Raw genomic sequence first — 16,815 nt, forward strand, 5'->3', positions numbered from 1 at the left:
TCTGATTTTGAGTACTCCCTGGATCATGACCCCAGACTGAGCTGGGCTCTTTGATTCTCAAACATTTTACACAGGGTTAGTGACTGAGCTCTAACTTTGTGCACAGACACTTGAGAGTGTGCTGAATTCTCACCCTGACCAGATATGGCCTCCACTCTATCTTTTCCCATCTTGCACGGCTCCAGAAGAAGGGATGAGGAGGGGTTTGAGTCAAGTGCCATATCTAGACCACAAATCCACAGCTGCCTCTCCTTTGTCCGTGGCCTCAGCCATATTGGGCATTGGGCAATGAGTGAAGACAGCAGGGCCAGGCCAGTTCGTGTCCAATCATTGTCTGTGAAAGCCAGTTCCCACTGTGGCTGTGACAGCCAGTGTTCTGAAGCCCTGTGTTCTCATTGCAGGTTGGTGCCCAATGGCTCCCTCTGACTCCACATGGCATCTTCCTCTCATAATTTCTTCTATGAGACACACAAACTGTGCCTGAGCCCAGACTCTCTTCTTCCCCCAGTGGGCTCCACACCTGTTATCACCACCACAGAAATAAAAGCCCACTACATCCTCATGAATGGCTTGTCACAGTTCTTGCATTAGGATTGTTGGCAGGGTGTGGGCTATGTGTGGGGTGAGATGGTCACTGAGTGACAGGGACAGATCCAGAGCTGGAAGGGCCATCAGGACGTACCTTACAGCTCTCCTTTATGTATAGAGTTGTGGAAGCCTGGAGAGAGTGGCCACACTGCCCCTGGGTGACTGTGGCAGAACCCCAAACCATCCATCTACACATGTTCAAAATGTGTATTGAGCACCTACTGTGTACCAGATCACAGGGGGATGGGGTGATGCTGGAACACAACCTCACTCATACTTTTACCATGTCTCTTCAATGGTCCTAAGGTCTGGTGCAGAATGAGGACCACCCTGTTTGAAGAGATGAAGGAGCACAGACAGACAGGCTCATGTGGCTGTGCCCTTTCCTGCCTGTCTCTTCCCCAGGGGCAGTTTGAGCCCTTGTCCTCTCCAGTCTCCCTTAGGCCTGCCATTGCTACTCAGCCCCTGGCCATCACCAATCAGATTCTAAAAAGCTTAGTCTCCCTAGGAAGGGCAATGTCCTGGTGACACCCACCTGGGCCCTGACTCCATGCTTGTCAAGGAGGTTGCAACTCATGAGGTCTCCTTCAGAGTTTACCACATCCTGATAACTACAGGAAGTAACTGATGTTCATAGAGGTAATGTGGTTCATTCAGGCCACATAGTAACCAAGGGTCAGTGCCAGGATCTGAACCCACAGCCATGGGGCCCCTAGACTTTCTTTGTATGGTGGTTTGAATAGTAAATGTCACCCACAGTCTCTGGAATTCAAATACTTAGTCCTCAGTTGATGCTGTTGCGGGAGACTTAGGAAGTGTGGCCTTGCTGAAGGAAGTATGTCACTAGGGTCTGCTTTGATATTTCAAAGCCTTAGGGCAATCCCTGTTGGTTCTATTTCCTGCTGGTGGCTCAAGAAGTGAGCTCTCAACTGCTCCAGTCAACTATTGCTGTTGCCATGTTTCCTTACCATGATGGTGATGAACTCTTACCCTTCTAGAACTATCTGCCCAAATAAACTTCTTTCTAGAGGTTCCCTTGGTCATGGTGTTTTCGCATGGCAACAGAGAATTAACTGACATACCTGGCTCAGACCAGGTGACCTCATAGCTTCCATTACCCACTTTCCTCTTCCTGTTGCCTTCCTCAAGGACAAGGACCCCATGATGCTAGTCTTCTTGTACTTCTTCCACGCTGGCCCTCAATTTTCACTTCCTGTTCCCACTGTTCTCCCTACAAAAGCATTCTACCTGGGAAGATGCAAAGCAGAACTCAAGATGGTACAGGAGATGGCCCCATGGGCCCTGCAGTCTCACCCTCCCAGGAGCCTTGCTTATTTCCCAGCAGCCATCTCATGGCTCTGCATAGTTCCAGAAAGGGGGGTTCTGATCTTTCCCCATGGGAAACTCTGTGCCTTTTTTTCTTAACTTTTTTAGGTCAGAGCGTTTTATCACAGCAAAAGAAAGAGAAAACAGATGTGTGTCTGTAACAGATAGTGAGATTGAAACAATAATAAAGCCTCCCAACAAAGAGACCTGGACCAGACAGTGTCACTGCCAAATCCTACCAAACAAAAGAGTTCAGACCAATGCTCTCTGAACTGTCTCATAAAATAGAAAGGGAAGGAATGCTACTAAAATCATGCTATAAAGGCAATATATTCCTAATACCAAAACCGGATAAAGACACAACAAAAAACAGATAACAATAACACAACATCCCCGATGAACAAAATTCAAAAACTTCTCAATAAAATTCTTAATAACTAAGTGTTCGCAGCCGTCGCCGCGCCGTCGCCGCTCCCTAACACCAGCGCCACCTCTCGCTTGCAGAGCTCCACCCAAAGGAGAAGGGGGGTAAGTAAGGAGGTGCCCATACCATGGCTCATACAAAGCAGACTGCCCGCAAATCCACCGGTGGTAAAGCACCCAGGAAACAACTGGCTACTAAAGCCACTCGCAAGAGTGCGCCCTCTACTGGAGGGGTGAAGAAACCTCATCCTTACAGGCCTGGTACTGTGGCACTCCGTGAAATCAGACTTTATCAGAAGTCCACTGAACTTCTGATTCGCAAGCTCCCCTTCCAGCGTCTGGTGCAAGAAATTGCTCAGGACTTCAAAACAGATCTGCGCTTCCAGAGTGCAGCTATTGGTGCTTTGCAAGAGGCAAGTGAGGCCTATTTGGTTGGCCTTTTTGAAGATACCAACCTGTGTGCTATCCATGCCAAACGTGTAACAATTTTGCCAAAGGATATCCAGCTAGCGTGCCGCATTCGCGGAGAACGTGCTTAAGAGTCCACTATGAGGGGAAACATTTCATTCTCAAAAAATTTTTTCGTCTTCTTCCTGTTATCAGTAGTTCTGAATGTTAGATATTTTTTCATGGGGTCAAAAAGTACCTAAGTATATGATTGCGAGTGTAAAAATAGGGAACAGAAATCAGGTATTGGCAGTTTTTCCATTTTCATTTGTGTGTGAATTTTTAATATAAATGCAAGATGTAAAGCATTAATGCAAGCAAAATGTTTCAGTGAACACATTTCAACAGTTCAACTTTATAACAATTATAAATACACCTGTTAAAATTTTCTGGACAATGCCAGCATTTGGATTTTTTAAAAATAAATAAATTTCTTATTGACGGCAACTAAATTGTGTTTGTAGCATTTTTATCATACAGTAGATTCCATCCATTCACTATATTTTCTGACTGAGTTATCCTACATGCAAGTACATGTTTTTAATTTTGTCTGTCTTCTGTGGTGTTCCTGTAAGTTTACTATTAAAATACATTAAACTATTAAAAAAATCTTACCAACTAAATCCAAGGACACATTTAAGAAGATCATACCCAAGATCAAATTAGATTCATTCTAGGGACACCAGATTGTCTCAACATACACAAACCACTAAGTAAAATTGTCCTGGCTAGTTTTATGTCAACTTGATACAAGCTAGAGTCATCTGAAAGGAGAAACACCAAGTGAGAAGTCTTCAATAGGATCCAGCTATAAGGCATTTTCTTAATTACTGATTGACAGCCCATGGTGGGTAGTGGTATCCCTGTGCTGGTGGTCCTGAACTCCATAAGAAATCAGGCTGAGCAAGCCATGAGGAGTAAGCCACTAAGCACATGACCACTGCATCAGTTCCTGCCTCCACATTCCATCACTGTCCAGGGAAGACAGGCTCCCTCTGCTGATGTGACAGCCAGTGTTCTGACAATTTCTGTTCTTATTCCAGGGTGGTGCACAGTGGCTTCTTCTTACTCCCTGTGGCATCTGCCTCTGGGATTTGATTCTGTTACCCGCACAAACCTTGTGATGTCACTTCAGAACTGCCTGCTCTGTCCATGACTTGGACAGAGATGCCCCTTATTTGTGTTTGGGGCATTTCTCTGACCAGTCTCTCAATTCACTTGGTGATGCCCAGATTGGAATAGTCACCAGGACACATACCCTCCTCTCTCTTGTCCTCCTCACCTTTCCCACCTATGTAAAGTGAGCTGGGAATAAGGCTAAGCTATTTGCTGAATATTTGTGATTATATAAGCCTCAGTGTTATATTTGGGAGCTTGTGGCAGAACAGAAACTTCTGCCTACAAATGGCATCCAGTGTGGTCTGTGCCCAAAAAAACAGGAAGTAGTCTAAAGTACAATGCCCATGTTCCCAAAAAATGTGTCATGGATGTTTATTATCATTTTAGGGAGATTGGTTCCAAGTTGTTATTGGTAAAAGTAAAAAAAGAAAAGGTATTCAAAAGACTTAAATTTAAAGCTTTCGTCCTGAAAGAAAAAGGGAGGATATAAAAAAGAAAAGATGAAAGCTTAGCTTATTGAATCTACTAGCCTTAAATATTTTACATTGTTATACATGTTGGTATATTCATACACAATTAACTTTAATTTTGCTATACTGTATGTATATTTCTATTCTTGTTTGGAGTATTGTGCTTATATAGCTCATTAAAAATATAAGATAGAGGATAGACAGGCACGGCGGCAGGCAGAGGCAGGTAGGCCCAGTGGAGGCCAGCAGAGACAGACAGGCGCAGTAGCAGCCAGCAGAGACAGGTAGGCCTGGCAGCGGCCTGAGGAGCCAAAAAATCCCAAGATGAGATGCTTTCAGTGCAGAATTCTACCAGACTTTCAAAGAAGAACTAATACCAATACTCTTCAATGTGTTACACACAATCAAAACAGAAGGAACACTACCAAACTCTTTTTATGAGGCTACAATTACCCTGATACCCAAACCACACAAAGATGCAACAAAGAAAGAGAACTACAGACCAATCTCCCTCATGAACATTGATGCAAAAATACTCAACAAAATATTGGCAAACCGAATCCAAGAATACATCAAAAAAATATCCATCATGACCAGGTAGGCTTCATCCCAGGGATGCAAGGATGGTTCAACATATGAAAATCTGTCAATGTAATACACCATATAAACAAACTGAAAGAAAAAAACCACATGATCATCTCCTTAGATGCTGAAAAAGCCTTTGACAAAATCCAACACCCTTTCATGATAAAAGTCTTAGAAAGATAAGGAGTACAAGGAACATTCCTAAACATAATAAAGGCAATTTATAGCAAGCCTACAGCAAACATAAAATTAAATGGAGAGAAACTCAAAGCGAAACCACTAATTTCAGGAACAAGACAAGGCTGTCCACTCTCCCCATACTTATTTAATAGAGTACTATAAGTTCTAGCTAGAGCAATAGGACAACAAAAGGAGATCAAAGGGATACAAATTGGAAAGGAAGAAGTCAAACTTTCAATATTTGCAGATGATATGATAGTATACATAAGTGACCCCAAAAACTCTACCAGGGAACTCCTATAGCTGATAAACTCCTTCAGTAAAGTGGCAGGATACAAGATCAACTCAAAAAAAATCAGTAGCCCTCCTATATACAAATGATAAAAGGGCTGAGAAAGAAGTCAAAGAAACAACACCCTGCAGTGGGTAGACATTCCAGCTTGGATCTGGAAGTTCCAACTCCCATTGAGACTCTGGCAACTATCACGCCTATGAGGCGGGGCCAAGGGAGGCGTTTGGAGACCCAAGACCTGGATGGGTAAGCACTCTCTCTGTTCCTGGACCCTAGACGGTGGAAGTTGACTGAGCAGAGTTCCAGAGAACACTGCTGGACTGCGATACACCTTCCCCAGTCCCCGCAATCTACCTATTCCTTCATTTGTAAGTCGCCCACTAAATAAATCTTCCTTTTAACTAAAAAAAAAAAAAAAAAAAAAAAAAAAAAAGCCCGGCTAGCTCAGTCAGTAGAGCATGAGACTCTTAATCTCAGGGTCGTGGGTTCGTGACCCAGGTTGAGCGTCAGATATTGGTGAAATTATTAAGGCCACTCCACGTAGTTAAAAGGAAGATTTATTTAGTGGATGACTTACAAATGAAGGATTGGTATATTGCGGGGGTCTGCGGAAGGTGTATCGCAGTCCAGCGGTGTTCTCTGGAGCTCTGCTCAGTCAACCTCCACCGTTTAGGTTCCAGGGACAGAGAGAGCGCTCACCCATCCAGGTCTTGGGTCACCAGATGCCTCCCTTGGACCTGCCTCATAGTGTTGGAGAAGATGTGGAGCAAAGGGAACACTCCTCCACTGTTGGTGGGAATGCAAGCTTGTACAACCACTGTGGAAATCAGTATGACAGTTACTCAGAAAATTAGGAATCGAACTACCTCAAGACCCAGCCATCCCACTCTTGGGCATATACCCAAGGAATGCTGATTCATAACATAAAGATACATGTTCAGCTATGTTCATAGCAGCACTATTTGTAATAGCCAGAACCTGGAAACAACCTAGATGCCATTCAACTGAAGAATGGATGAAAAAAATGTGGTACATATACACAGTGGTGTACTACTCATCAGAGAAAATCAATGAAAGCATGAAATTTGCAGGCAAATGGATGGAACTAGAAAAAATCATCCTGAATGAGGTAACCCAAACCCAGAAAGACAGTCATCATATGTATTCACTCATAAGTAAATTCTAGATATAAAATAAAGAAGAATCAGACTACAACCCACAGAACCATGGAGGCTATATATATAGCATGGAGGTCCCTAGGATGACTGTGGCTTATAATAAATTTTGATTTTACTCAATTCCTGAGCAAGCCTCAATGAAACATCTCACTATTAAGAATACACACTCTATCAAGCTGATAATAGAAAAATAAATTAATTAATTAATTTTAAACAATAATAAAAATAAAAATAAAAGAAAAATTGAAATATTAAACAAACAAACCTTTTACTAAAGTTAAAAAAAGGGGAGAACTAGGGATTCATCATTCCTCTCCACATTCTATTCTTTCCCTGTATTATATATTTTAAAATTTTTTTATTGGTGGATTCTCCTAGAGTTTATTGGGGGATTCTGCTGGAGGATCTGATGCAGATAAGCACTAGAGGGCTCCTGTTACAAATCACCCTCTGGAGCGATAGAAGAATCTTTCTACTAGCATGTGGAACAGACCTGATCTAGTGTTCGTGTGGCCCCGGGGTTCTGTTTATGTCTTTCCTCAAGACAATGAGGTTCCCCTTTGGATTCCTGAGCACTGAATTTGCCCTGTGGCTGCTGCTGAACCCCAACATGACAGAGACCTAATGGGTCTTCATGAAAAAATCTACCCTTCTGATGCCAATGGAAATTGAGAGCCCAATATGGCCAGCTTTGGCAAGTATTAATGTAAGCCTAGGAACTGTAGCCATGAGATTGGATTCTCCAGAAGAACTGCCAGCTAAAGTCATGCTGGGATCAAGATAAACAGGCCTTGGCAGTTCGTGTTACTGGAGTTGTATCCATGCCAGTGGATGTCCACACAATCCAGAAGAGAATCTGTCATTGCTGCTGCTGCTGTTGCTGTTATAGCAATGGTGCACAACACTGTTACAGTTTCTGGGATTACCATTTCATAATTACTTACTACAGCTAGCACAGAGGAGACCTTGGCAACAAAAGTAGCTACCACAGTTAGTTAATCTTTCATTCTATTGGGATGATAAATTTAATTCAGTAGTTATATACATCTTGAATGGCATTGAAAATTATAAATTTATAAACTCAAGTTCCAGTTGCTTTTGGGATACTATCTTACAAGAACTCCAACGTACAGTACGGCTCGTTAAAGAAGGGAATGGCTCAGTTGCCTTTAGCCTACTGGCTATGGATAAGATAGGACATCTGTTGGTCTTTTCTGTATCGAACACACAGATTGCAAGCCCAGTACCAATTAGAGATCCTTGGAAGCAATTAAGTATGCAGCTCACAGGCTTGAACCTGTATGATAATGAGTATTCAGAGACGGGTAATACTTGGGGGACACTCGCCAACCTAAGACAGAGCACCTATGTGGCCTGGGCAGGTTTCTCCATGACGGGTAAGGTGACCTGCTGATGTCCCATGCAACCCAAGTCAGAAGCTCATTTTTTAATAAAAGGGGGACCTGTAGGGCCCTGGCCCCCATTTTGGGTAACTGTTGCCTTGCTTGTGGACCTTGACCTTGATATCCTCCCTATGCTAATTCTCTGCCAAGTTGAACCCTCCTGAATGCTTAAGGAAAGTTCCTTGTCTGTGTATCCTGAATAATAGGCATTAACAGCTTAGATGCAAGATTGTAAAATATCAGTAGCGAACTTCTGCCCTCTGGGGCCTTCCCATTGTGCTGTAAGCCTGTATTAAAGACCTACTCCCCACTTCAAGGAATGACATTCGGCATTTAAAATTAATATATATGTGTGTGTGTGTGTGTGTGTATATATATATATATATATATATATATATATATATATATATATATATATTTGAATGAATACTGCGAATGTTATCTATGAATACCACAAATGTGATTAATATCATGAGTGTAATTAATGAATATCATGAGTGTAATTTAAAAAATAAATTAATTTTTAAAAAAATATAAGGTATAATTAGATTTATAGGTTAGTAGTGTTCTATAATAGTCAAACTTACAGTCATGTTTGTTATGTTTTCAAGGTCATACACTTATATGTAGACAATACTTCAGATAATACCTCAGAGTGCTAGAAATATGGCATTTAATATGTTTACTCACCTAAGACATTTCATGACAGTGAGACAGGCAAAAAGCACCATTGGATTTCAACAAAGATGGTGGGCATCAAAAAACTCAATATAGAATTTGTTTTCTTTATGGAAAAAGCTAGCTATGTGGCAAAAAAACTGCTCTTGCCTCAATTGCTAACAGTTACTGTCCAAACTGGATCAGCAGGACACACACAAAAAGGGACTGCCAAACTTTGCAAAGACAAGGTAGGACAGTACTTCAAAATTTCTGCTTTTGAAAAAGTCTGTCAGATATTCTAGGCTTATAGGTAGGAATGAATTCCTGAACGTTACAGAGAAACTTGGGTGAATGTCCACACAGCAGGCTGTTTCTCTCAATTTTTGGAAGTCACTTGAAAAGCACTTCCTGTTTACTCAGATATTATTATATTCTTCTGAGGTCTTTGATGGAATTGAAGACTAGACAGTTATAATTATAGTTTTTCTAAGTTATGATAAAAAGGTAAACTAGTTGCGAAACTTTAGACTCATCTAGATAAGAAATATGATTGAATTTTTTCTCAAATTTTGTCAAATACAAATTGACTGGATATTGTACCCATAATTCTTACTTGATAACTGATTTTGCTATATACAGTTTTTCTAGGTTAAGGTTAAAATCTTCCTTTTAATTAGACAAAAAGGGGGAAATGCTTTGGAATAATATTGTACATGTGGAAATGTGTTGCTCTTATTGTTAATAAAGAGCTGATTGGGATGAAGAAGTGAGGAGTCAGGGAGATGCCAGACAGAGAGAAGCAGGATGGTCATGTCATACTGAGAAAAGTTACCAAGACACACAACAAAGCATAGATAAGAAATATAGGTCAACATCAATGTAAATGTTAGCTAGTAACAAGCCTGAGCTATTGGCCAATCATTTGTAATTAATATAAGCCTCAGTGTGTTTATTTGGGAGCTGCTGGAAAGACAGAAACGTCTGGATACAGTTTATTACATTATCTTCGTGGCAAGAAGCATGGCAGCATGCAGGCAGACATGGTGCTAGAGAAGGAGCTGAGAGTTATACATCTTGATCTGGAGGCATCAGAAGGAGACTGTGTGCAACACTGGGTATAGTTTGAGCATATGAGACCACAAATCCTGCCCCCAAAATGATTAACTTCCTCCAACAAGGCCTCACCTACTCCAAAAAGACCATACCTCCTAATAGTGCCACTCACTATTTATGCATTCAATCATACGAGTTTATGAGGGCCATTTCTATTCAAACCACCAGCAAAACCTGCAAAGACACAGTGGTAGCAAGAAATATTATGGGGCCTGGGCTCTCTGGGCCTTACCTATACAAGATTCACACATCAGGGATTTGTTTCCTAGTGGGATGGTCTCCTGAAGTCAGTTGGAGTCTGTTGCTCCTCTGACATGGACACTGGCAAAACAGATACCTGTAAAACATTCCAATCACATGATACACAATATGTACTTTTCTCTAAAGTCCATAGAATTGTCTCTAAAATAGACTATAGCAACAAAGTAAGTCTTTAAAAGAAACGGATAACTAAAAGAATTCCTATCATCCTTTCAGAACAAAATTGAAAGAAATTAAAAATTAACAGCAAGAGAAACTATGCAAATACTGAGATTATGAATAGTGAATTCTTAAGTAAACAATGGTTATTGAAGAAATCAAGGCAGAAATTAAAATAACATAAAATGAAATGAAATTGAAATCACAGGTTATGAGACCACTAGTGACTACCATTTTTCAACATATCTGGTGACCACCATTTAGTTCTCTGTGTATTGAACTATTTTCATTTTCAGAACTCACTAGCAAGTGAATTCATGGAGCATTTGTCTTTCTGTCTACTGTTTCCCGCTAAACAACAACCCTTGCCCATCACTCAGCTCCTCCTCAATGAAGACAAGGTGCTGGAGAGGCTAGTGAGCTTCCTTTCAGTGGTGAGCTGACTACTGGGGCTCACTGACTGTTCTGAAAGTCTCCAATTCCAGGGCCAAGAACATAAAAACTCATCATTGACTCCAACATAAGCAGTCAGTATTAGGCTGAAGCTGACAGACAGTTATCTATTGAGATGAACAAATGGAGAAAGGAACATACAGGTGTGTAAGGTCAGGTCCACTACTTCAGGAAGCACCTAGAAGCTGATATGGGCCAAATCCTGGGAGTTGACCAGGAACACCGAGGAGCTCAAACACCTGGCCATAGCTATGGGATGCCGAGCACATCCTCCCTGTGGCCAGCAGCTCAGGCACTGATACTAAACTTCAGGACACTGTGTAGGACATGGAGAGACAGGGACAGTGGCCTTCAGTTTCTCCACTCACAGTGCAAAGCTATGTCCACCACCATTGTCTCCTGCTCCATTTCTTCTTCCTATTCTTCCACCTTTTCTTCTTTTTCTTCCTTCACTCTCTCCTTTCCTCCCTCAGAGCCTCCCTGCCACTCTTTTCTTCCCTCTCTCCATCTCATCAGCTTGCTTTGTCCTTTCCCTCACCCTTCTTACCTCCCACAAACACTCGTCCCCAACTGTAGCTCCGGAGCCAGCTCTAGTGACAAAGATGGAAAAAGCCGACACCCAGACAACCAGCAGCTCAGAGGACCCAGACCACCAACAGCTTCTCCTGGGCCCACTTTTTGGTTTCTTTGGCATTTCTCAGCAAATTCTCAAGGACCACTCCACAGAACAAAAGATGCAAATCCCATTCAGGAGAAGACAAGACACTTGGTTACTTCCCATCTTCCAGCAGAAAGTCTGAGTGGCTACCTGTAATCAAGGTTAGAGCAATGTGTTGGATGTCTTTTAAAGATTTATTTGTTTTTGGTGTAAGTATCATTGCTTGTATGAGTTCATGTGCACCGTGTGTGTACAGTGCCCTCAGGAGGTCAGAGGAGGGCTGTGAATCCCCAGGGACAGGAAGTCATAGGCAGTTGTGAGTTGTCATTTGGGTTCTGCAAAACAACTACTGATGCTCTGCACAGTAGTAATGACTCTTCACCATGAGCCACTTCTCCAGCTCAACGTGAGGGTTTCAGGAATAGAGCAAGTGTGTCACCTGATAATGTCAACATTGCTAAAAATGTAATTAAATATCTTCAGATGATAGGTTATATAGTTTCACTAATTGCTATATTTATCTATGATAAAATGACAGGTGCTTAAATATATTTTTCTGCCTTTGTCTTCTTTATATTCAATAACTTTCAAGCAGGGGGTTTATATGTGAGAATGGGATAAAGTGAATGAATTTTTTCTCTGGATCTGTCACTCTGGCTCTATCACTTGGGATCAAAATCACTTCACAGGTTGGTATAGAAATACACAACAGAGAACCAGCCTAAGTTTAAAAAATGACATGGAATTTGGAGTGTGGTGGACCCATGTCTGTGTCTGTTATACTGTGGAAAGGTGTGTGGAATGCTTCTGTCCTTCTGGGAAAGGGAAATCTAGCAAGCAGAGCTTATTATTATATCCATGCCTGGTTCCTGCATGATCCAGCCCCAAGACTGGCCTCTCTGGTCTCAGTAGCCTTTAAAAAACAGTGCACTGAGTTCTGATTAGGAACCAATTAAGAACTATGGTAAGTAGAACCAGGAAGCTGTCATGACTGGAGATTATCACATGTTGGGAATAGAATGTCCTACCCCTGGACAGATAATCCTTAATGCTTCACAGGGAACTTTTAACCAGAAATTAATATATGACACTTATGTTCCAGTCTTTGACCCTGACAGTGAAGTATGTTACATTCAAGGATAATTTCTGTACACAGAGGAATGCTCTTTCCAAGGTGACTCAGAGCAGCCAGCACAGACCTAGGATGGCCTCTAGAAGCCCAACTCTCCCTAACAAGAGCCCTTGTGTGCTCTGTAATGTAACTGCAGACATTACTGTGGGCCGTGTGCACAGCCTACCCAGTATGAGGACAGTGCTGTGTAATGTAATCGCAAACATTACTATGGGCCGTGTGCACAGCCTGCCCAGTGTAAGGACATTCACATGTGTTTCCCACCTGTTTTCTCTGCACAAGGATAGCAGGAAGATGAGGTGCACTTTCCAGTCTCACTTCACAGAGAGAAAACCCCAACCCAAATACTTCAGCCAGGAGTAGGAAGAACGAGGATTTGAACCCAGCTCCCCCAGTCCTAGTGAGAGGTTCTGAACTGAACCCTCCAATTCCTCTCACCACCATCATGGTGCCCCACACACTTCCCTGCCCATAATTCCAAGAACATCCAGGTACAAGGTGTTACTTAAACTGTTTAGCAGCTACGGCAAATAAGGTAAACACCTCCAACTCCAGCACCACCAGGCTGTGTTCCTGGGCTGTGAAAACTCCTCTAACAAAATTTCAGCATGGCCCTTGGATCTGTGCCCCATAGTGGGAACAGGGTGTTCATGGGTTTGTGGAACATGGTGGCAGGCAGACAGTTAGAGAGTCTGCATGCAGAAGTGAGCCATGCAAGGCCACAGCAGGCTCTGACAGGCAGAGCTCTGAGAACCACAAGTTCATAATGTCCTTTGCTATGGTCACCTCATGTTGAGGACAGGCCCTAAGGACTTGGTAAGTAGCAGTGTCCCGCTCTGTGCTGTCCCCAGGTCCCACTTGTTTCTGTGCTGCTCTGACTTGACATGGGCACCGTTGGTGACCAATTCAAACAATGGGGCCTGTGGACAACAGGCTGCACAGGCCTAGGGACAGTCCTGCCCTGCCACCCTGCTGCTGCCTGATGAAGGTGGAAGAACCCCAGCACTGGGTTCCACCCCTGTGTGACCTTGACACCTGGGGGCCTCTCAGAAACCTGTTTCTCCCGAAGGAAAATGAGGCTTCAAAATTACCTCCTGATGACTAGCTAAATAAAGTGGATCTAATCTAAAGATGAAGCAGCAGGCAAAGGGCTTCATCTGCCTTCAGGGAGACTGAGTCCTTTTCAATGCTGCCCCCAGAGACTGCATGCTAGAACAGCTTAGAAGGGTTTATGCTTCTGCAATCCACACTGTGAAGAGCTGTGCACATAAAGTCAAAGGATTTGGAGATACAGCTCGGCTCTTAGGTCAGAGTAGAATGATCTCACAAAATGTTAGATGTCAGTCATTCCTGAGTCCTATACTTCAGCTCTTTTTGTTCCTGACATCCTAAGGAGGCCAGATACCAGCTTTGGTCTGAGTCCACAATCTATATACAATAATCTGCAAAAGTCCATCATAGAATAAAGCAATTATTAAGAACATGAATTAAGGGACATCATTTCAGGACCTGGATCCAGCTATAACCTAAGTCAGATACATTCTATGAGTTTGTATTTCATATCCATAGCCTACCTTGCTTATTTGCTTTATCCTGTTAAACTAAGGGAGCTGGGTTCCTCCCTCTTTACCCAGAGCCATCCTGGCTTGTGCAGTCACACAACATCTACCTCCTGTACAATGGCAACAATTGGTCACACAGCCACACTATAATCATGTCCAGTATCAAGGTAAGAAAGGTGTGAATTACTCAACCAACTTGATGTCTAAAGAAGAAACACTAACCATCGACAGCACAGTGGTTATGATCCCACTTACTTTCCTCCTTTATTTTTAGTGTTGCTGGAATTTTCGACACTGAGCAATAACCTTGTAAGGGAAAATTAAACAAAATCATCTAGGTATCTGGAATTAAATACATGTACTTGAGTAAGAGAGGTAAGGGGAGTTCTTGTGATTGACAGGTCACAGCACCCACTCATAGAGGCTGCGACTGCCCAAGAGAAATAACAAGCACATTCTTGGAGAAAAGAAACATAGGAAGGATGGGCAGAGCGATGTGGGAGCCACAATTCTACCCTACTTATTGTATTACCATAAGCTACTGTCTTTACCCCTGAGTTTCCAAATGATGAAATGCACAAGCCAAGGCAAATGCTATGAACTTTCCCACCAGAACTTTCTCCTATTCATCCATTCTGGGTCTTCTTCCCAACTCATACTGAACCCACCACTTCATGGCAGTGGCAAGGTCCACAACTCTGGGTCTTAGTGTTGATACTAGTTCATCACTATCCGTCACTGAAGCAGACTCTGTGACCTTTGGTTTGGAATATCTTGGCTAACCTTAGGTATTTTCTTTGGAGACTCCTTAGAACATCCTGAAATGAGGACTTGCTTCTAATCCTGTGACCACTATATAAGGGCCACTGTGACCCAAGCATCCCAGGAGACAGTACAGAGAAAGAAGTATTTTGTGTGCATCCTCCTCCAAACCAGTAAGTACACTCTCCAATGTAAAGCCTTACATGAGGGTCTTCTTGAGCCTTTGGAGCAAGAAGCAGAGGAAAGGTACTGTCTGTGGTAGGGAAGTTTTGACTCCAAGAGATTTGAAGACATAGATGATACTGTGTCTGACTAATGACAAGCTAGGTTCATGATTCTGTTGACTGTTCAGATTGTATTCATTAATGCCTTGTCTCAGTGTGTGGAGAAAGGCTTCTTCCTGGAATCTAGGCTCAAAAGTGCCACAAGCCATAGCTGTTTCACTAAGGACAGTGTGGACTCAAGCTTGGTGGAGCCTGGAGGTGGGAGCCTTGAACTGTTCTCTGGGGAGGGGTCTGAAGCTGGCTTCATGGAAGGGTGAAGTTTCCCTGAAGCAAGAGAACAGATTTAGGTAACAAATCAAGGAGGAAATATGTCTCAAGCTGAGAAGGCAGCAAGCACAAAAGAGCTGAACATAAAGAGCTTGGGTCAGCTTGTCTTTCCAAGCCTACCCCTCCACACGCTTGCTGGGACTCTAAAGTTTCTCCTCCTCCCAACCTTGCCAGCTCATCTCCAGAACAAACCAACTATTTTTCTCAGTTATTATTGTATGTAGTTGTGTCTGCTGTTTTTAAATTCACTATTATTGGGGTTCACTGTATCTTTTTCCTACATCCTTAGTTCCCATCCCTCTCCCTCCCCTGCTATCCTCCCTCATCCCCACCCTGTGCTAATCTCTACCTCCTTTCTTTTACCTCCTGTCACAAGCATTCTATGTTCTTTGTCTCCTTCCCCCTCTTCTCTTTCCTTAGGATTTCTTCTTCCATGGTCTCCTTATCTTATGACCTCACACATGTTCAACACATTCATATATGTGTGTGTGTGTGTGTGTGTACATATGTATGTATATGTATGTATGTATGTATATGTATATATGTAAATATACATATATATGCAAATTTAAATCTCATTTTTACAAGACAGAAAATGGGGTATTTTGCCATTCTGAATCTAGATAATCTTGTTTAGCAAAATGACTTCCAGTTCCAATCATTTCCTGGCAATGTCATGATTTCATTTTTTCTCGTGGCTGAATAAAATACCCTTGTGCACTTGGCATCAATTTCTTTATCCACTGGCAATGGTGGCCATCTCTGCTGGTTCCATTTCTTACCTATTGTGAACAGAAGCACCTGTGTCTTGTTGGAAGGTCAAGTGTGAGAGTGACAGGTGTTCACTGTGGATTCTTGTTTCTTTTTCTTCCTCTGACAATACAGGCATCGGGACCAAAGATGTTCCAACTTGGGAGCCTTGTTGTCCTTTGTGGCCTGCTCACTGGGACCTCAGCGTCATTTTCAGGTAATATTGGCACTAACTTGAATAATTTGGACATTCTGAGTTCTGTCTCTGGAAATGCGTCAGTGAAGATGCCACCAGCTAGTTCCAGGAGTAACCTAATAAACACTGTACCTGCAATAGCAGAGAGAGCTGGGAGGGGGCAGTGTTGCCCGTTATTGGTGGCTTACAGAGAAATGTGCAGCCTTTCAATTCCTGTCAGTCTTTAATATTTTTAGATGTGACCAATGTGTTCACATCATTTCCTAATAGAGTTCTGTGAGAACATGCACAAAATAAATTCTTCAAAGTGAGATTTTAAAATTTCTAAAGATTGTATTTGAAATTATTTATACTATTGGCAAATATTCACCTATTCACTTTTTCTGACAGTATGAGGGACCTTGTGTCCCACACAGCTCTCTTGCACTAACCTGGACACCTTTAACCGGTTTGCCATTATCAGAGATGAGAGAATGTGAGTCATCTCAATTTGCATTTCTCTCATTCTAACCATCCTCTCATTTTTTCATATATTCACTACTGGTTT

General features: G+C 42.3%; 1 protein-coding gene across 1 annotated transcript; it reads left to right on the forward strand.

Moving 5' to 3' along the window:
* The first annotated feature begins 2,439 nt into the window (after positions 1-2,439).
* LOC143272778 (histone H3.3C-like) lies at positions 2,440-3,275 on the forward strand. The gene has a single exon (XM_076568738.1). The coding sequence runs from the start codon at positions 2,466-2,468 to the stop codon at positions 2,874-2,876; it is 411 nt and encodes a 136-aa protein (XP_076424853.1). The 5' UTR covers positions 2,440-2,465; the 3' UTR covers positions 2,877-3,275.
* Positions 3,276-16,815: the final 13,540 nt, after the last annotated feature.

Source organism: Peromyscus maniculatus, chromosome 4 (genome assembly GCF_049852395.1).
Source record: "Peromyscus maniculatus bairdii isolate BWxNUB_F1_BW_parent chromosome 4, HU_Pman_BW_mat_3.1, whole genome shotgun sequence".
NCBI classification, from domain to species: domain Eukaryota; kingdom Metazoa; phylum Chordata; class Mammalia; order Rodentia; family Cricetidae; genus Peromyscus; species Peromyscus maniculatus.